Source organism: Cherax quadricarinatus, chromosome 63 (genome assembly GCF_038502225.1).
Source record: "Cherax quadricarinatus isolate ZL_2023a chromosome 63, ASM3850222v1, whole genome shotgun sequence".
Lineage (NCBI taxonomy): Eukaryota > Metazoa > Arthropoda > Malacostraca > Decapoda > Parastacidae > Cherax > Cherax quadricarinatus.
In genome coordinates this window covers 16,592,799-16,615,276 of record NC_091354.1, presented here as the reverse complement: position 1 = coordinate 16,615,276, position 22,478 = coordinate 16,592,799, and the positions used below count along the sequence as shown (strand labels likewise).

At 39.5% G+C, this 22,478-nt stretch overlaps 1 protein-coding gene and 1 long non-coding RNA gene across 7 annotated transcripts in view; one reads left to right on the top strand and one right to left on the bottom strand.

Moving 5' to 3' along the window:
• Positions 1-18,460, top strand: part of LOC128704759 (chloride intracellular channel exl-1) — a 231,239-nt gene extending 212,779 nt beyond the window's left edge. For all 6 annotated transcript variants that reach the window (XM_070098661.1, XM_070098663.1, XM_070098660.1 and 3 more), the window contains exons 5-6: positions 13,706-13,881; positions 17,931-18,460. In XM_070098661.1, the coding sequence (XP_069954762.1) occupies positions 13,706-13,881; positions 17,931-18,129 (375 nt within the window). In that variant the 3' untranslated portion in view covers positions 18,130-18,460. The remainder of the gene's footprint in view (positions 1-13,705; positions 13,882-17,930) is intronic.
• Positions 1-22,478, bottom strand: part of LOC138854592 (uncharacterized) — a 51,943-nt gene that overhangs the window by 7,795 nt on the left and 21,670 nt on the right. The gene's annotated exons all lie outside the window — the stretch shown is intronic.

Sequence of the window (22,478 nt, the reverse complement as noted above, 5' to 3'; positions counted from 1 at the left end):
AAACTACCAAAGGTTTTAGCTTTAATAACCCTACTAGGCAGACTGTTCCACTCAACAACTACCCTATTTCCAAACCAATACTTTCCTAAATGATTTCTAAATCTAAACTTATCTAAATTGAATCCATTATTGCAGGGTCTTTCTTGGAGAGATATCCTCAAAATCTTATTTATACCCCCTTTGTTAATACCCATCTTCCACTTATGCACCTTGATCATGTCTCCCCTCATTCTACGTCTTACGAGTGAATGTAATTTGAGGGACTTCAACCTTTCTTCATATGGAAGATTTCTAATGCTATGAATTAATTTGACTATTCTTCGCTGAATGTTTTTTAATGAATTAATATCCATTCTGTAATATGGAGACCAGAACTGAGCTGTGTAATATAGGTGAGGCCTTACTAATGATGTACGTATAAAGCTGTAATATAACCTCTGGACTTCTGTTGTTTATACTAATTGATATAAATTCCAGGGTACTTAAGGAATGCAAGATGAAGCTTAGTCAGCCATTAACGAGTGTGTTTAATGTGTCCATCCTTACCGGTGTTGTGCCAGAGTTGTGGAAGATGGCTAATGTGGTTCCTATATTCAAATCAGGGGATAAGTCCACTCCTTCAAATTACCGTCCAATAAGCCTGACATCTATAGTGGGCAAGTTATTAGAATCAATTATAGCTGACTTTATTAGAAGTCACCTTGAAGAGCATAACTTGATAAATGAATCTCAGCATGGATTCATGAGAGGTCGTTCCTGCCTGACAAATTTACTGACATTCTTCAGTAGAACATTTGAGGCAGTGATAAAGAATATGATATTGTTTATTTGGATTTTAGTAAAGCCTTCGATAGAGTACCTCACAAGAGACTCTTAAGAAAAGTGGCAGCTCATGGTGTAGGAGGTAAAGTTATAGCATGGATAGAGGTATGGCTTACCAATAGAAAGCAGAGTTACCATTAATGGAGTGAAATCTGAATGGGGATTAGTCACTAGTGGCGTTCCACAAGGATCAGTTTTAGGCCCTCTCTTGTTCATAATTTACATTATTGACCTTGATGAAGGGATTACGAGTGACATGAGTAAGTTTGCTGATGATACAAAGATAGGCCGTATAATTCACTCTGAGGAGGATAGCAATGAACTCCTGGAGGATTTGGACAAATTAATGTCTTGGTCTGAAAAATGGCAGATGAAGTTCAATGTGGATAAGTGTAAGGTACTAGCCCTTGGTAATGAAAATAACCCTCGAAGCTATAATCTAGGTGAAGTAAAGCTTGATCATACAGAATGTGAAAAAGACTTGGGAGTCATGGTAAGCAGAAATCTAAAGCCAAGACAGCAGTGCCTTAGTGTGCGCAACAAGGCCAACAGATTACTTGGATTTATTTCAAGAAGTATAAGTAACAGAAGCCCAAAAGTTATTTTACAGCTCTATACATCACTAGTGAGGCCTCATTTAGATTATGCTGCTCAGTTTTGGTCCCCTTACTACAGGATGGATATAGACTCATTAGAGAACATACAGAGAAGAATGACTAAAATGATTTACTGTGTAAGGAACCTCCAGTATGAAGATAGACTTAAAGCCTTAAATCTCCACTCTCTGGAGAGGCGTAGAACGAGGGGAGATATCATTGAAGTGTATAAGTGGATGACGGGCATAAACAAGGGAGATATTAATAAAATACTGAGGGTGTCAAACCAGGTAAGAACCAGAAATAATGGATTTAAGTTGGATAAATTTAGATTTAGAAAGGACATAGGTAAGTACTGGTTTTCTAACAGAGTTGTAGATGTGTGGAACAGTCTTCCCAGTGGGGTGATAGAGGCTAGGACCTTGGGTAGCTTTAAGAAGAGATTGGACAAGTATATGAGTGGGAGGGGCTGGGTTTGATTGATGTCATTGGGTACGGGAGTTATTTCTTGGGTAGCTTTAGGTAGAGGTCGTTTTGATAAGGACCTGCCTCGCATGGGCCAGTAGGCCTTCTGCGATGTTCCTCCATTCCTATGTTCTTATGTACGCTTAGGCATTGCTGTCTTGGTCTAAGGTTGTTGCTTACCATAACCCCCAAGTCCTTTTCGCAATCCATATGGCTAAGTTCTACGTTATTTAACTTATAAGTGCTAGGGTTATGGATACTCCTGAGCTTCAGAACTTTGCATTTATCTACACTGAACTGCATCTGCCACTTTTCTGACCAAGAATTGAGTTTGTCTAAATCCTCCTGAAGTTCCGTGACATCTATGTTTAAATCAGTTATCCTACTTATCTTTGTGTCATCAACAAATTTGCTCATATCACTAGTAATTCCCTCATCAAGGTCTTTCTTTCAAGGTCATTGATATAGTATATTATAAACAACAACAGGCCCAAGACTGATCCCTGTGGAACGCCACTTGTTACAGATCCTCACTCAAATTTAACCCAATTTATGTACACTCTCTGCTTCCTATTGGTGAGCCATGACTCGATCCATAACAGCACTTTTCCCCCAATGACATGAGCAGCTACTCTCTTTAACAGTCTCTAATGTAGTACTCTATCAAAAGCCTTACTAAAATCCAAATAAACAACATTGAATTCTTTATCATAATCAACGGCCTCAAAAGCCTTACCGAAGAAAGTTAATAAATTAGTTAGGCAGGAACATCCCCTGGTGAATCCATGTTGAGTATCATTAATAAAATTATGCCTATCAAGATGGCTTCTTAACACCCCTCTGAAGGAGGGGTGTTAATGTTGCAGTTTAAAAACTGTAGTGTAAAGCACCCTTCTGGCAAGACAGTGATGGAGTGAATGATGGTGAAAGTTTTTCTTTTTCGGGCCACCCTGCCTTGGTGGGAATCGGCCAGTGTGATAATGAAATAAAAAATAACTGACTCTAGTACAGGTCCTCCATCACAAATCCGGCATCAATGGGACCTGTAGTGTGCCGGATTACTGAGTTTGCCGAATTACAGAGTGGTTAAGTTAGAATACACTTAATAAAATTAACTAACTTGGCTTACACAGTTCATTGAACATTGGCAAAAATCGAACATTTCCGCTACTTTGAGCTCAATTTCAAGGTACTTTTCGTCATGTAAGCAATCAAAATCATGTCTATTTCTGTAATATATCTTCCATTATATCAAATGAGTCCAATAAATGAGAATACAACCATAAAAACCATACGAAAATATACTGCAAAGAGGCGGCTAATGGCTGAGAAGTTAACTCCTTTATTTATCGTCTGTCTTTTTTATTTTTGTTGTACGTTAAGAAGCATCTTTCCATCATACATTGCCCAAGTTTCAATGAGATAGCCCAACAAACAACCGAGAAAAAATATATTTACCAAAAATCATATATCGCAAGCCCAAGCCAGGTACTGGAAATAAGTCACTTTGCCTGACTTTTCTGGGTTTTCCTAGGTTCTCTATACATACACTGCTATGTATGATAATCTATGTAACTGTATTTGTGTATACTTAATACACTTATTTACTTCTAGTCTGTCAGCTGAGTACAAGAAACCGCCCATTCACTTATTTCAACTACCCAATAAAGTGGTCAGAAATTGGCAATTTGGCCAATTTCACACAAATGTCAACAGATGCCAATTTCAAAATAGGATCCAGAATAAACAATGTAGACATTCCTGGCACTAAAATAACATTTTCTCTGTTCATTAGTCACGGCTACACGCCCCTCTTATATTACTCTTGCTTACCATTTGGAATTTTTATTCACAAAAAATAGAAGATTTACTGTTATGCAAACTACAGCATTATTGTAATAATTGTATAAATAATGTCAATCCATTCTTGACTCCGTATTGGAATTTAGACTGGCAGGCAGACAGGTATTGGACGGTGACATCATTTGTTTACTCTTGAGCTTCGCTAAAGAATAGAACATTTTCGCTACTGTGAGCGCAATTTCAAGGTACTTTTCATCACAAAAGTAATCAAAATCATATCTATTTCTGTAATATATCTTTCATTCTATCAAATACAAAAATATACCGCTAAGCGGCTGCTAATGGCTGAGAAGTGAACTCCGCTATTTATGGTCTGATTTCTTTCATTTTTGGTGTACGTGAAGAAGTATCTTTCCAGCATACATTGCCCATGTTTGAATAAGATAACCCAACAAACAACTGAGAAAATAATAATAATAATAATAATTTTTTTTTTTTTCAACAAGTCGGTCGTCTCCCACCGAGGCAGGGTGACCCAAAAAAGAAAGAAAATCCCCAAAAAGAAAATACTTTCATCATCATTCAACACTTTCACCACACTCACACATTATCACTGCTTTTGCAGAGGTGCTCAGAATACAACAGTTTAGAAGCATATACAGTAGGGCCCCACTTATACGGCGGGTTAGGTTCCAGGCTACCGCCGTAAAGCGGAAATCGCCGTAAAGTGGAACACCCTTTTTTTCCACTTATAAATGCATACAAACACTAGATAACAAGTTTACACTAACATATATTAAGTTAGCAATAGAACCAGGCATCAAAAAACAATAAAAAGGTACAATACACACATAGTGCACTCATTACTTACCTTAAAATATTTATAGTCTTAATCTAGGGTGAGACAAGTAGTATTTATTGTAAGAAATCAAGTGTGGTATGTATTGTAATAGGCAGGCTATTTCACCAGGCCACCCCACCCACACATACTATTCTATGATATTTAAGCATCCCAGAGCGATAAAATGTATATACAGTTCACTCATTACTTACCTTAAAATATTTGTAGTCTTAATGTAGGGTCAGGAGTAAGTAAATGAGATAAAACGAATAAATGAGAGAGAGAAAGAATGAGTACATGAGAGGTGACAGGCCAGGCACAGAGTAAACAAAACAATGAGACTCCGTGACTATTGTTATTATCACCACTTGTGGAAGTCTCTGCTACCACAGATCACATTTATGTTTATTTATTCTACTGTGGGGTGTATTTATCTTATTTATATGTTATGCATCGTGTTTATTATATAATTTTGAAAAAAATATCATGGATGGATTAATGAAAATGTGTATATTACCGTAATATACGACATTTAATGAGACTCCGTGACTATTGTTATTATGGCGTCACTTGTGGAAGTCGTCTGCTACCACAGATCACATTTATGTTTATTTATTCTACTGTGGGGTGTATTTATCTTATTTATATGTTATGTATCGTGTTTATTATATAATTTTGAAAAAAATATCATGGCTGGATTAATGAAAATGTGTATATTACCGTAATATACGACATTTAATGAGACTCAGTATTGTTATTATCACCACTTGTGGAAGTCGTCTGCTACACAGCTCACATTTATGTTTATTTATTCTACTGTGGGGTGTATTTATCTTATTTATATGTTATGTATCGTGTTTATTATATAATTTTGAAAAAAATATCATGGATGGATTAATGAAAATGTGTATATTAACGTAATATACGACATTTAAATGACTTGATGTATGTAAGTTTATTTAGGTACAGGTATACATAAGTATAATTATCAGAGTATATATAAAATATGAAATAACTTTTAAAAACATTTGAAATTTTGGAGTTTCCAGACAAAATGGAGAGACTTAGTGCTTACTGAGCTCATGGAGAATGTAAACAAACAGGGTGGGGCACGGTGACCGTATTAGAAAGTCAGGTGGGGGGAGCCGTATAGTGAGTTTTGGTCATAATTTGAAATGTCCGTATTAGCGGAACGCCGTAAAGCGGAACGCCGTAAAGCGGGGCCCTCCTGTACGTATAAAGATACACAACATATCCCTCCAAACTGCCAATATCCCAAACCACTCCTTTAAAGTGCAGGCATTGTACTTCCCATTTCCAGGACTCAAGTCCGACTATATGAAAATAACCGGTTTCCCTGAATCCCTTCACTAAATATTACCCTGCTCACACTCCAACAGATCGTCAGGTCCCAAGTATCATTCGTCTCCATTCACTCCTATCTAACACGCTCATGCACGCTTGCTGGAAGTCCAAGCCCCTCGCCCACAAAACCTCCTTTATCCCCTCTTTCCAACCCTTTCGAGGACGACCCCTACCCCTCTTTCCTTCCCCTATAGATTTATATGCTTTCCATGTCATTCTACTTTGATCCATTCTCTCTAAATGACCAAACCACCTCAACAACCCCTCTTCTGCCCTCTGACTAATGCTTTTATTAACTCCACACCTTCTCCTAATTTCCACACTCCAAATTTTCTGCATAATATTTACACCACACATTGCCCTTAGACAGGACATCTCCACTGCCTCCAATCGTCTCCTCGCTGCTGCATTTACCACCCAAGCTTCACATCCATATAAGAGTGTTGGTACTACTATACTTTCATACATTCCCTTCTTTGCCTCCATAGAGGCAATGTGTGGTGTGAATATAATGCAGAGAATTCGTAGTTTGGAAGTTAGGAGGAGGTGCGGGATTACCAAAACTGTTGTCCAGAGGGCTGAGGAAGGGTTGTTGAGGTGGTTCGGACATGTAGAGAGAATGGAGCGAAACAGAATGACTTCAAGAGTGTATCAGTCTGTAGTGGAAGGAAGGCGGGGTAGGGGTCGGCCTAGGAAGGGTTGGAGGGAGGGGGTAAAGGAGGTTTTGTGTGCGAGGGGCTTGGACTTCCAGCAGGCATGCGTGAGCGTGTTTGATAGGAGTGAATGGAGACAAATGGTTTTTAATACTTGACGTGCTGTTGGAGTGTGAGCAAAGTAACATTTATGAAGGGATTCAGGGAAACCGGCAGGCCGGACTTGAGTCCTGGAGATGGGAAGTACAGTGCCTGCACTCTGAAGGAGGGGTGTTAATGTTGCAGTTTAAAAACTGTAGTGTAAAGCACCCTTCTGGCAAGACAGTGATGGAGTGAATGATGGTGAAAGTTTTTCTTTTTCGGGCCACCCTGCCTTGGTGGGAATCGGCCGGTGTGATAATAAAATAAATAATAAATATACCTCAATGCACCACTCACCTTTTTTCCCTCATCAATTCTATGATTAACCTCATCCTTCATAAATCCATCTGACGACACGTCAACTCCCAAGTATCTGAAAACATTCACTTCTTCCATACTCCTCCTCCCCAATTTGATATCCAATTTTTCTTTATCTAAATCATTTGATACCCTCATCACCTTACTCTTTTCTATGTTCACTTTCAACTTTCTACCTTTACACACATTCTCAAACTCATCCACTAACCTTTGCAATTTTTCTTTAGAATCTCCCATAAGCACAGTATCATCAGCAAAAAGTAACTGTGTCAATTCCCATTTTGAATTTGATTCCCCATAATTTAATCCCACCCCTCTCCCGAACACCCTAGCATTTACTTCTTTTACAACCCCATCTATAAATATATTAAACAACCATGGTGACATTACACATCCCTGTCTAAGACTTACTTTTACCGGGAAGTATTCTCCCTCTCTTCTACACACCCTAACCTGAGCCTCACTATCCTCATAAGAGCTCTTTACAGCATTTAGTAACTTACCACCTATTCCATAAACTTGCAACATCTGCCACATTGCTCCTCTATCCACTCTATCATATGCCTTTTCTAAATCCATAAATGCAATAAAAACTTCCCTACCTTTATCTAAATACTGTTCACATATATGCTTCAATGTAAACACTTGATCTACACATCCCCTACCCACTCTGAAGCCTCCTTGCTCATCCGCAATTCTACATTCTGTCTTACCTCTGATTCTTTCAATTATAACCCTACCGTATACTTTTCCTGGTATACTCAGTAAACTTATTCCTCTATAATTTTTACAATCTCTTTTGTCCCCTTTCCCTTTATATAAAGGGACTATACATGCTCTCCGCCAATCCCTAGGTACCTTCCCCTCTTTCATACATTTATTAAACAAAAGTACCTACCACTCCAACACTATATCCCCCCCTGCTTTTAACATTTCTGTCATGATCCCATCAGTTCCAGCTGCTTTACCCCCTTTCATTCTACGTAATGCCTCACGTACCTCCACCACACTTACATTCTGCTCTTCTTCACTCCTAAAAGATGGTATACCTCCCTGGCCAGTGCATGAAATTACCGCCTCCCTTTCTTCCTCAACATTTAAAAGTTCCTCAAAATATTCTCGCCATCTACCTAATACCTCCCTCTCCCCATCTACTAACTCCCCTACTCTGTTTTTAACGGACAAATCCATACTTTCCCTAGGCTTTCTTAACTTGTTTAACTCACTCCAAAATTTTTTCTTATTTTCATTAAAATTTCTTGACAGTGCCTCTCCCACTCTTTCATCTGCTCTCCTTTTGCACTCTCTCACCACTCTCTTCACCTTTCTTTTACTCTCCATATACTCTGCTCTTCTTATAACACTTTTGCTTTGTAAAAACCTCTCGTAAGCTACCTTTTTCTCTTTTATCACACCCTTTACTTCATCATTCCACCAATCACTCCTCTTTCCTCCTGCCCCCACCCTCCTATAACCACAAACTTCTGCCCCACATTCTAATACTGCATTTTTAAAACTATTCCAACCCTCTTCAACCCCCCCACTACTCATCTTTGCACTAGCCCACCTTTCTGCCAATAGTCGCTTATATCTCGCCCGAACTTCCTCCTCCCTTAGTTTATACACTTTCACCTCCCTCTTACTTGTTGTTGCCACCTTCCTCTTTTCCCATCTACCTCTTACTCTAACTGTAGCTACAACTAAATAATGATCTGATATATCAGTTGCCCCTCTATAAACATGTACATCCTGGAGCCTACCCATCAACCTTTTATCCACCAATACATAATCTAACAAACTACTTTCATTACGTGCTACATCATACCTTGTATATTTATTTATCCTCTTTTTCATAAAATATGTATTACTTATTACCAAATTTCTTTCTACACATAGCTCAATTAAAGGCTCCCCATTTACATTTACCCCTGGCACCCCAAATTTACCTACTACTCCCTCCATAACATTTTTACCCACTTTAGCATTGAAATCCCCAACCACCATTGCTCTCACACTTGATTCAAAAATAATAATAATAAAAATAATAATAATAATAATAATAATAATAATAATAATAATAATAATAATATCTTTATTTACTACACGTACGTGTACAAGGTATACAGGCCTAACTGACATCAGTAAGTAAGTAAGTAAGTTTATTCAGGTATACACAAATACAGTTACATAGAATTATCATACATAGCAGCATATGTGTAGAGAACCTAGGATAACCCAAAAAAGTCAGACAGAGTGACTTATTTCCATTGGGGTCCTTTTACCTTATTATTATAATATAAATGTTATAATATTTTCTTATTATTCTATAATTAAGATAACATATTATTTATTTATTTTTTTTATTAACACTGGCCGATTCCCACCAAGGCAGGGTGGCCCAAAAAAGAAAAACTTTCACCATCATTCACTCCATCACTGTCTTGCCAGAAGGGTGCTTTACACTACAGTTTTTACAACTGCAAATGTATCATGCAGTTTAACATCTTATTATCATACTAAAAAACTCTATCTACTACACGAGGGTCATTAAGACTATCTACAATACGAGGGTCACTATCTACAATACAAGTGACATACTACTGTACAGAAAGGCACTTGTTATGCTGAGTATTTCAAGAAAATTAGGTCAGTGTCCCAGGATAACACCCACACTAGTCGACTAACACCCAGGTACCCATTTACTGATGGGTAAACATAAACAACAGGTGTAAAGAAACACGCCAAATGTTTCTACCCTGGCTGGGAATCGAATATTTACAAAAAATCATATATGGCTAATCCAAGCCAGGTACTAAAAATAAGCCACATTGACTTTTTTGGGGTTATCCTAGGTTCTCTACACATATGCTGCTATGTGTGATAATCTATAGAGAGAAAATAACTTTTTTGTTTCATGTTTATGGTGGAGTACGAGTGTATATCATAGTTAGCCCTGTGCTATACTCCGTTTTCTCTAATATAAGCCCCCAAGACAAGAATAGGAGAATGGTATTTGTTTACCATATCCTCTTCATAACTTTGTCAAACTGCTCGGTGTTATGCCAAATATTATTCATTCTGGAGTATTTAACATGTTTTATGTTATTTATATTGTTTCTTATGTCATATTATATCAATTGTGATAGGCAAATAAGCTGTAGTGTTGATATTAGCGTTATAATAAAGCATATTCTCCTGCTTCATGAGACTGAGCTCACGACAACTGACAGTGGCTTCAAAGCCACCTTATCTTTAATGGACAATGTACTGTGTAGGTGCTTTACATAATGAGAAGCATTTCTTTTATTCATTGGAACCATGGCTAGGGCTAAAAGTAAGCAGGTTAAAACAATAAATGGAGAAAAAGAAATTGGAATGACTTATGCAGCAAGTAGCCCCACCAAACAGTACCAGCAGGTTGGTGTGGCGGCCCTGGAAATTTGAAATTATGCTAGCCAAAATTAGTGCCGAATAACTGAAGGAACCGAATAACTGATTGCCGGATTTGTGATGGCGGACCTGTAATTTGCCTACAATTGAGGTTAGGCTTATTGGGTGGTAATTTGACGGTAATGACTTGTCCCCTGCTTTAAAAATAGGAATTACATTAGCCATCTTCCACATATCAGACACTACACCTGTTTGAAGAGATAAATTAAAAATATTAGTTAAATGTTCACAGGGTTCCATTTTGCATTCCTTAACCCTTAAACAGTCCAAACGTATATATACGTCCACGTGCGTAGCGCCCCAAACGTATATATACGTTTTCTTTGTCATTCATTCAACATTGCCACAATAAGCCTGAGTCACCTAGACATGAGAGAATGGGTGTGCACACTCACTGTGTGCCATATTAAAATAATTGGGGATGCCTGGGTACCATATGCTCTTTTTTCCTTTTAAAAGAAAAGATTGTTTTTTTCCTCAAAAAAGTTGGGGCGCTACGCGAGTGAACGTATATATACGTTTGAACCGTTTAAGGGTTAAGAACCCTTGGAAAAAAACCTCATCAGGACTGGGCGATTTATTTTGCCTCAAACAGTCTATGTGTTTCAGAGTCACTGGACCCCTGTCGCACCAAAAATCTGTCCAGAGAGCTCTGTTTCTGGCGTGTCTTTAAGATTTCCCTAAAATGGGACACAACATTGTCATTGTAGATGTTGCCAGCACGGTTTGCAACAGCTGTGTCAAGGTGATGTTCATCCATAAGGGTTTGCACTTCAGTCCACTTTGCACAAATGCCCTTAATCGTTGAAGAAGGCAACTTCCTCCATCTCTCTTCCCCCTCCTCTGAAGGAGATTCCTGAGCTGTGGTCTGTTGCTGTTGCACCTCAAGCTCTTGCAGCTCTGTAGTGGTTAGCTCTTCATCTTTGTTCTCCACCAACTCTTCCACATCCTCGCCACTAACCTCCAACCCCATGCACTTCCCCAATGCCACAATAGATTCCACAACTGGCATAGGCTCCTCAGGGTTAGCCCCAAGCCCTTCAAAATCCCTCTCTTGTACACATTCTGGCCACAATTTTCTCCAAGCAGAGTTCAAAGTTCTGCAAGTCACTCCCTCCCAAGCCTTAACTATAAGGTTTATGCAACTGAGGATACTGAAGTGATCTTTCCAGAACTCTCTTAGGGTCAATTCAGTGTCTGAGGTCACTTCAAAGCACTTTTGAAATGCTGCTTTGGTGTACAGTTTTTTGAAATTTGAAATGACCTGCTAGTCCATGGGCTGCAGGAGATGAGTGGTGTTAAGGGGCAAAAATTTAACTTTGATGAAACTAAACTCCCCCACAATTTGCTCTTCCAAGTCTGGAGAATGAGCAGGAACATTGTCCATTAACAGGAGGCACTGGAGTGGCAATTTATTTTCCAGGAGGTATTTTTTCACACTGGGACCAAACACGTTATAGAACCAATTGAGGAAAATGCCCCTAGTGACCCATGCCTTACTGTTTGTCCTCCATATCACACACAATTTAGGCTTGATGACACTGTTTTTCTTGAACACACTGGGAGTTTCAGAGTGATACACGAGTAAAGGCTTCACTTTGCAATCCCCACTAGCATTACTACAAAACATGGGAGTTAGCCTGTCTTTCATAGGCTTGTGTCCTGGGAATGCCTTTTCCTCCTGAGTAATGTAGCTCCTGTTTGGCATTTTCTTCCAAAACAGGCCTGTTTTGTCACAATTGAACACTTGTTGGGGTTTTAATTATTCAGCCTCTATGTACCCCTTAAAGTCCTGCACATATTTTTCATCCGTTTTTTGTGAGAACTGGAAGCCTCACCACGCCTTATCACACTGTGTATGCCACTATGATTCTTAAATCTCTCGAACCAACCTTTGCTGGACTGAAATTCACCAATATGAGCACTAGTTCCAGGCATTTTCTTAATTAGATCATCATGCAACTGCCTTGCCTTTTCACATATAACTGACTGTGAAACACTATCTCCTGATAATTGTTTCTTGTTGATCCACACCAACAACAGTCTCTCCACATCTTTGAGTATTTGCGATCTCTGTTTTGTAAGCACATTTGCACCTTCCGCAACAGCTTCCTTGATTGCCTTTTTGTTGGCCAAGATAGTAGGGATGGTTGTATGGGGTTTGTTGTACAACCTGGCCAGCTCAGAGACACGCACTCCACTTTCGTATTTTGCGATGATCTCTTCTTGAATTCAGTAGTACTGTATTTCTCACCCTCTTTACCACAGGGCTGGCACTAGAAGCTTTCTTTGGGCCCATGGTGGCTTATTTAGCAGTTACAAGCACTAAAAACAATGGAATAATACAGAATGTATCTCATGTATGCATGGAATCATCCTCACTGGCTTGTAAACAATGGCACACTGGCTGTACATGGAGTGGCAGGGCCCTTCAGGCTGCATGGACACGTTCGGGACAAATGACTTTCACCGAGTTCTTTGTTGTTAACTGAGCCAATGTTTTGATGCAAAAATGTGTCATTATCTGATTTTTATGTTATCTGATGACATCGTAAACTGAGGGTCCACTGTATTTAAAACAGAGCGCATTTTATTCTCTTCGTCAGTAAGATACCCATAGTTATTTTTAAGGGGACCTATATTATCTCTGACTTTTGTTCTATATACCTGGAAAAAAACTTTTTGAGTTAGTTTTTGAATCCCCAGCAATTTTAATTTTGTAGTCCTGTTTAGCTTTTCTTATCCCCTTTTTAACGTCCCTCTTAATGCTAATACAGTACATACTGATTCATAAGATGACCCTCACATCTTTTGATACGCCTATAAATTGCTATGCAGTAGTTATATGTATTGTACTGATCTGAGTATACTGGTACCTACTTAAAACTAAAGGAAGCAAACCTTAAGACAAATGAGATCATACATGTTCTTTAATATTAAAATTACATTTCATTTTAGATTTGATATAAAAGTTGACAGATGGTAAGTTAATGTTTAGGTTTATAGTAACAATGGGCAAAATAACAACAATATCCTGAAGAACAAAAATTACAAATCAGTGGCTGGAATAATTCATAACTAATATATAATTTGGAAGAGACAATTTAGATAACTCTTTTGGTCTGTCCTGGAGTGTTGTGACTTGATATTGGTGCAAGACCAACTGAAATATTGTTTAAAGTTTCTTCCCCCCAGTTGTTGGTTAATTGTGACCTATATACTGTACAATTAACACTGAGCTTTCTACCTAGCAAAATGGAGATGAGGATGAGGGAGAACATGTTGCTGATACCCCAGTACAGTATATGTGTGGCACCCACCTAACTCACCTGGATTGTGAGGTCCTGCCTAAACTGCAGCATCTGCGAGTTGCTGCAAAAACCCTTAAGGATTATGATATCCCAACAAATCTTCGGGGTTTCTGGAGGTAGTTTTACAATAAATTTGTTTGTTACCTGTAATTATAATTCTTCTCTTGTTTCTGCAGATAGTCATATATTGTTATATTTTATAACTAGTTCAATAGCAACTCATAAATAATAATCCAGAATTAATTAAATTTTCACCAAGGAATTTTTTAAGCTATTCTCACTACTGTGTTATGCTTATTTTTTTTATCTGGGATGTATAAAATGAAAGTTAAAACCAAAACTGATTAGGAATAACAATTTTAAATAACAACAAAAAAAAAAAAGCACAATACCATGACTGGAACAATACACAAATAACCTGCACATAGAAGAGAGGAGCTTACGACGACGTATGAATCTTAGTCCTGGCTTCATCTCTGTAGATGCCTTCCTCTCTCACTACATTGTAAAATGCTCCAAACTTCAGAACACTCGTGAGGAGCAGGGGTGCAGTGGGGACAATAAGGGAACACTGTATCAACATCTGGGATCCCAGACTTTTCAACATCTTACCAGAAGATATCAGAAACACTGCTGGAACAAGTATAGAAGCCTTCAAGAGGAAACTGGACAAGTATCTTCACCAAATACCAGATTAACCAGGCTGTGATAGATATGTGGGGCAGCGGACCTCCAGCAGCAACAGCCTGGTTGACCAGGCAAGCACCAGACGAGCCTGGCCCATGGCCGGGCTCAGAGAATAGATAAACTCTCGAAACTCTTCAAAGGTATATACTGGAACCTGATTCCTCCTTTTTTCTTCTTCTCCCTCTTCCTCTTTCCTCTTTCTCCTTTGGGTTGTCTTTCTTCTGCCCTGTATATTTGTTCCTTCTTTATTTATTTATTTGTTTTTCACCCCCTCGATGTTCTTGCTCTTACCCTCTGTGGGCACCTAGCTCCCTTGCAGCGTTCCTCTTTCTTAGTATTTGACTGGCCCCTCCTACTCTTACTACCTTCCCATACTACTTCCTTCCCTCCACTACTACTACTACTACTACCACTTCTTGCCTATATATACCCATCCTGCTCTCCTTTTCGTTAGTGTGACTTTGTAAATGGTCCCAAGTGGGACTGAAACGTCGTCATGAGCTCTCTTCTATGTGCGGGTTATTTGTGTAACAACAATTTTTACAAACACTAGTTATTGTAAAACCTTAGAGTTTTAACAGACCGCATGAATGAAGCTACCATAATAAGGAAGTTCACAGCTGACCTAGAGATTGTTGACTGGCCTACAGAATTCTCCAAGGCCAATGGTATTGATGACTGGACAGACATTTTTCTTAACAAATTACTTAGACTATACAACAAACATTGTCCTATAAAAACGAAACAGATCACAAACAAACGGCTTGGTTGCCCATGGCTAACCAGCACCATTCTGAAATCCATTGACAAGAAACACCAATATGAAAAGCAATATAGACAGGGCTTAATACACAAAGATATTCTTAAACACTATTCATCAGTTCTCACCAAAGTAATAAAGAAAGCCAAACAACTATACTACTCCAGTAGATTCACAGACACTAGAGGAGATATAAAAAAGACCTGGAAAACACTCTCTCAGATTCTAGGGACCCACAAACTGAAAAAAACCAAGAATATTGTCCTAACTAAACCTAATGAAACACCACTACATCCCACTGACACAGCTAACAAGATAAACAACTTCTTTTCAACCATAGTATCTAATCTCGCCAATAAAATCCCACATACCAATGCCCATGCCGGGGACTACCTAGATGGGAATTTCCCAAATTCCTTCTATCTTGCACCAACTGAGCCCTCGGAAGTCACCGAGATTATAAAGTCACTTAAAAACAACTCAGGGAATCTGTCTAATGTCCCACCATTACTGTACAAGCGAGTGGCCCATTTCCTTTCGCATGCTATTTCATTACTTTTTAACAAGTCACTAGAAACTAGCACCTTCCCGAAACTACTCAAGATGGCAAGGGTTACACCAATACATAAAGGTGGTGACCCTACAGACTTAAACAACTATAGGCCAATATCAAACTTACCATTGCTATCCAAAATCTTTGAGAAACTCGTGCACAGGAGACTATATTCATTTGTAACAGCACAAAACATACTCAACCCCTGCCAATTTGGATTTAGGAAAAATAAAAGCACTATTGATGCAATCATAAAAATGCTAGATCTGCTTTACACAGCATTGGAAAATAAGGAATATCCACTAGGAATTTTTATTGACCTAAGAAAAGCTTTTGACACAGTAGACCACGACATCCTACTCCACAAACTTGACCATTACGGTATAAGAGGCCATGCGCTTGCTTATTTCAAATCTTACCTTACTAATAGGTATCAGTATGTTACCATTAAAGACACAGCATCAACAACACAGTCACTTGATACTGGAGTTCCGCAGGGAAGTGTCCTTGGTCCCCTGCTCTTCCTCATATACATCAATGATCTTCCAAACGTATCCCAACACCTGAAACCCATTCTCTTTGCTGATGACACGACTTATGTCATCTCTCACCCTAATCTTGCCACCCTCAACACCATTGTTAACGAGGAGCTGATCAAAATATCGACTTGGATGACAGCCAATAAACTTACGCTTAACACTGACAAAACCTACTATATTATGTTTGGTAGCAGAGCAGGAGATGCACAAATTAACATTAAGATCGACAACACTCTAATTACCAGACATAATGAGGGCAAATTCCTAGGTCTATACCTTGACAACAACCTGAATTTCAGCACCCATATCCAACACATAACCAAAAAAGTATCCAAAACAGTTGGGATCCTCTCCAAGATACGATACTACGTGCCGTAAAATGCCCTTCTCACACTATACCACTCACTTATTTATCCATACCTCACCTATGCTATTTGTGCTTGGGGATCAACTGCAGCAACACACCTAAAGCCAATAATAACCCAACAAAAAGCTGCAGTAAGAATAATCACTAAATCCCATCCCTGACAACACACCCCCCCACTCTTCATAGATCTAAACTTACTCACTGTTCAGTACTTCCACACTTACTACTGTTCAGTCTACATCTACAGGACCTTAAACTCCATTTTCAACCTTGACCTAAAACACTTTCTTGATAGTTGTGACAGAACCCACAGGCATAACACCAGACACAAACATCTCTACGACATTTCCCGTGTCCGACTAAACCTTTACAAAAATTCAATGCATGTCAAAGGCCCTAAAATCTGGAACACCCTACCTGAGAACTCTAGAACTGCAGACACATTCATCACCTTCAAAACTACCATTAGAAAACATCTTATCTCCCTGATACACCCCATCAACTAACTACACGAATACCACCTGGTGGTTCACACTTACACTCACTCACCCATTTGACCATAAACAGAAATATTAATCTCAATCTTAAAATAATGAATCCTATGATACTCCAATACTGAAACTATGTACTGTGCCAAAACAAAAGCATTCACATTGCTAAACTCACAAACTAGTATTTAGTCACTTAGCCATAATACCAACTTACCTCATAATTTGTAATATTTTAAAATAAAGAATTAAACTAAGTCTGCCCAAAATGCCTAGCCATGCTAGGCGTTCTAGTGGTACACTCTGTAATCATTAATTAACTACATGTAAACCACACAACAACCAAATTCTGTAAATTCAACATTGTAATCTTTATAGAGAATAAACTTTGAATTTGAATTTGAATTATCAGTTTCAAATCTCTGTGGTTGATGGGTGTATGGTTGATGGACACTGATGAACCAAGTTACAGAACCACATTAGGCAACAAATCACTGTCCCAGCTTAAACTAGGGCAGTGGCTGATTACCAACTGTATTTGGTAGTTGCTTAAAGTTGGGCAGTGCTTCATTACTATCTGTATATGGTAACTGGTGGAAGCTGCAGCAGTGATTCATTACTATCTCTATATGCATTCAAGTGTCATCCATTCCTGTATAATCTCTCATGTGGAAATAACCTTGAATTTGAATTTGAAACTGTACTGGACTAAACAATTGACCTATTCAAACAGAGAATGTAGATGAAGACTAATAAGCATTGTATCCACAGGTACCTGCATGCAGCATACACCCACCCAGTGTTTGTCAGAACCTGCCCGTGTGACCAAGAAATTATTCTTCATTGGCACGATCGACCAGAGACACCTAAACTATCACATAAAAAACACTCTGTCATTGCTAAGGAGAAGCCAAAGTATTCATTTGATGTACCTGTCCATGCTTCTGTGGTAACTGTAGTAGATGAATAAATTATTTTAAGATGATAAGTTAATGCATTTTTAAAGTCATGGCCTCTAAGGGGCAAGGAGGACAGCTGCCTCCTACCTAGAATTTTGAAGCAATAAAGACTGTTTCCATGTAACAATAATTAGCATTAGCATATACTGATATGCTCTTATAATAAATTAAAGCCAACCAGTGGCATCAACCAACAGTAGTATTAGGCTATTTATGCTTATAAATTAGGCCTATACATCTAGGAACTTAACCCTTTCAGGGTCGGCAGGCCCTCTCCTAAACTTGTTCTCAGGGTCGGAAATTTAAAAAAAAAAAAAAAAAAAAAAAAAAAAAAACATGAAATGATAGAGAATCTTTTCCTGATCATAATGACACCAAAAGTATGAAATTTGATGGAAAACTTACGGAATTATGCTCTTGTGAAGTTAGCAGTTTCGACGATGTTGACGCATCGGCGATTTCGCCCATTTTGAGCCCTATTTTCGGCCAATTCCAACATACCAGTTGACAAAAATCATAACTATTTCGCTAGAACTCCATTTTTTCTATCGAATGCGTACAAGAAACCACCCATTTACCGATTTCAACTATTCAATAAAGTGGTTCAAAATTGGCAATTTTGCCAATTTCATAAATTTCAAAAGATGCCAATTTCTAAATAGGGTCCGGAATAAACAAGGCAGACATTCCTGGCACTAAAATAACATTTCCTCTGTTCATTAGTCACGTCCCCAGGCCTCTGTTACATCTCTTTTGCTTTCCACTATGAAATTTTATTCTCACAAAAATAGAAGATTTACTGTTATGCAGACTACTGCATTAGTGTAGAAATGGTGTAGAAATAGTATAAATAATATCAGCACACTTGTGAAAGAATATTAGACTCACCAGTTGACGTGTATTGGACACATGGGTTGATTTATTTACTTTTGAACTTTGGCAAAAATCGAACATTTCTGCTACTTTGAGCTCAATTTCAAGGTACTTTTCATTGTGAAACCAATAAAAATCATCTCAATTTCCGTAATATGTCTTCCATTCTATAAAATGAGACCAGGAATACTAGAATACAACCATAAATACCATACGAAAGTACACTGCAAAGTCGCTGTTTTAAACCAAAAACATGGTTGGAGTTTTTTTTTCTCATTATGCACTGTGTGCTGCAGGATTTTTTATACTGCGCACACTGACCACATAGAACCATTCTTTCATATATAGACCTACCAGCTTTCTCTCGCTAGATTTGAAGGCGCTAGAATTTACGTGTATTAGTATGGCACTAACCCTGGCGTGCAAGCCGTACTAGTACGGCACCAACCCTGAAAGGGTTAAATAATGTAAACTGACTGATGGACTATTTTATTTGTAGCATCCATCCCCTGCTCTGCTTGCGAATTTGCTCAGGCTAGAGGCCAGAGTGTAGGCAGAATACTTGTGTGATGAGTTATGTATGTGTACAACATTATGTTTGAGCTTCAACTGAATCTGACTGATCTCTCTTATTATCTTGTATGATTAAAGTAAAATTAATTTTTGTATATTGTAATTAGAAAAGAAGAGCTTAGCTGTAATTCTCCAAATGAAATTATACTCACCAGTAAAATACCAGATGCATTATTATTATAAAACATAAAATTAAAGTTCATAATAAATAAGAGAGAGAGAGAGAGAGAGAGAGAGAGAGAGAGAGAGAGTGTGTGTATACTCACCTAATTGTGGTTGCAGGGGTCGAGACTCAGCTCCTGTGTGTGTGTGTGTGTGTGTGTGTGTATGTGTGTATGTATGTGTGTGTGTGTGTGTGTGTATGTATGTGTGTGTGTATGTGTGTATGTGTGTATGTGTGTGTGTGTGTGTGTACTCACCTATTTGTGGTTGCAGGGGTCGAGTCCTAGCTCCTGGCCCCTGAGGTTTGTGTGTGTGTGTGTGTGTGTGTGTGTGTGTGTGTGTGTACTCACCTAGTTGAGGTTGCAGGTGTCGAGTCCATGCTCCTGGCCCTGCCTCTTCACTGGTCGCCACTAGGTCACTCTCCCTGAACCATGAGCTTTATCGTACCTCTGCTTAAAGCTATGTATGGATCCTGCCTCCACTACATCTCTTCCCAAACTATTCCACTTCCTGACTACTCTGTGGCTGAAGAAATACTTCCTAACATCCCTGTGATTCATCTGTGTCTTCAACTTCCAACTGTGTCCCCTTGTTGCTGTGTCCAGTCTCTGGAACATCCTGTCTTTGTCCACCTTGTCAATTCCTCTCAGTATTTTGTAAGTCGTTATCATGTCCCCCCTATCTCTCCTGTCCTCCAGTGTCGTCAGGTTGATTTCCCTTAACCTCTCCTCGTAGGATATACCTCTTAGCTCTGGGACTAGTCTTGTGGCAAACCTTTGCACTTTCTCTAGTTTCTTTACATGCTTGGCTAGGTGTGGGTTCCAAACTGGTGCTGCATACTCCAATATGGGCCTAACGTACACGGTGTACAGGGTCCTGAACGACTCCTTATTAAGATGTCGGAATGCTGTTCTGAGGTTTGCCAGGCGCCCATATGCTGCAGCAGTTATTTGGTTGATGTGCGCTTCAGGAGATGTGCCTGGTGTTATACTCACCCCAAGATCTTTTTCCTTGAGTGAGGTTTGTAGTCTCTGGCCCCCTAGACTGTACTCCGTCTGTGGTCTTCTTTGCCCTTCCCCAATCTTCATGACTTTGCACTTGGTGGGACTGAACTCCAGGAGCCAATTGCTGGACCAGGTCTGCAGCCTGTCCAGATCCCTTTGTAGTTCTGCCTGGTCTTCGATCGAATGAATTCTTCTCATCAACTTCACGTCATCTGCAAACAGGGACACCTCAGAGTTTATTCCTTCTGTCATGTCATTCACATATACCAGAAACAGCACTGGTCCTAGGACTGACCCCTGTGGGACCCCGCTGGTCACAGGTGCCCACTCTGACACCTCGCCACGTACCATTACTCGCTGCTGTCTTCCTGACAAATATTCCCTGATCCATTGTAGTGCCTTCCCTGTTATCCCTGCTTGGTCCTCCAGTTTTTGCACTAATCTCTTGTGTGGTACTGTGTCAAATGCCTTCTTGCAGTCCAAGAAAATGCAATCCACCCACCCCTCTCTCTCTTGTCTTACTGCTGTCACCTTGTCATAGAACTCCAGTAGGTTTGTGACACAGGATTTCCCGTCCCTGAAACCATGTTGGGTGCTGTTGATGAGATCATTCCTTTCTAGGTGTTCCACCACTCTTCTCCTGACAATCTTCTCCATGACTTTGCATACTATACATGTCAGTGACACTGGTCTGTAGTTTAGTGCTTCATGTCTGTCTCCTTTTTTAAAGATTGGGACTACATTTGCTGTCTTCCATGCCTCAGGTAATCTCCCTGTTTTGATAGATGTATTGAATATTGTTGTTAGGGGTACACATAGCACCTCTGCTCCCTCTCTCAGGACACATGGAGAGATGCTATCTGGCCCCATTGCCTTTGAGGTATCTAGCTCACTCAGAAGCCTCTTCACTTCTTCCTTGGTTGTGTGTACCGTGTCCAGCACCTGGTGATGTGCCACACCTCTCCGTCCCTCTGGAGCCCCTTCTGTCTCCTCTGTGAACACTTCTTTGAATCTCTTGAGTTCCTCACATACTTCCCGGTCATTTCTTGTTGTCTCTCCTCCTTCCCTCCTTAGCCTGATTACCTGGTCCTTGACTGTTGTTTTCCTCCTAATGTGGTTGTATAACAGCTTCAGGTCAGATTTGGCTTTCGCTGCTATGTCGTTTTCATATTGTCGTTGGGCCTCGCTTCTTATCTGTGCATATTCGTTTCTGGCTCTACGACTGCTCTCCTTATTCTCCTGGGTCCTTTGCCTTCTATATTGGTTTTTGCCTCCTTGCACCTTTGGGTGAACCATGGGCTCACCCTGGCTTTTCTGTATTGGTTTTTGCCTCCTTGCACCTTTGGGTGAACCACAGGCTCATCCTGGCTTTTTCATTATTGCTGTTTCCCTTGGGTACAAACCTCTCCTCAGCCTCCTTGCACATTGTTGCTACATATTCCATCATCTCATTAACTGGCTTCCCTGCCAGTTCTCTGTCCCACTGAACCTCGTTCAGGAAGTTCCTCATTCCCGTGTAGTCCCCTTTCCTGTAGCTTGGTTTCATTTGTCCTGGCCTTCCTGCTTCCCCCTCCACTTGTAGCTCTACTGTATATTCGAAGCTCAAAACCACATGATCGCTGGCCCCAAGGGGTATTTCATATGTGATGTCCTCAATATCTGCACTGCTCAAGGTGAATACTAAGTCCAGTCTTGCTGCCTCGTCCTCTCCTCTCTCTCTTGTAGTGTCCCTTACGTGTTGGTACATG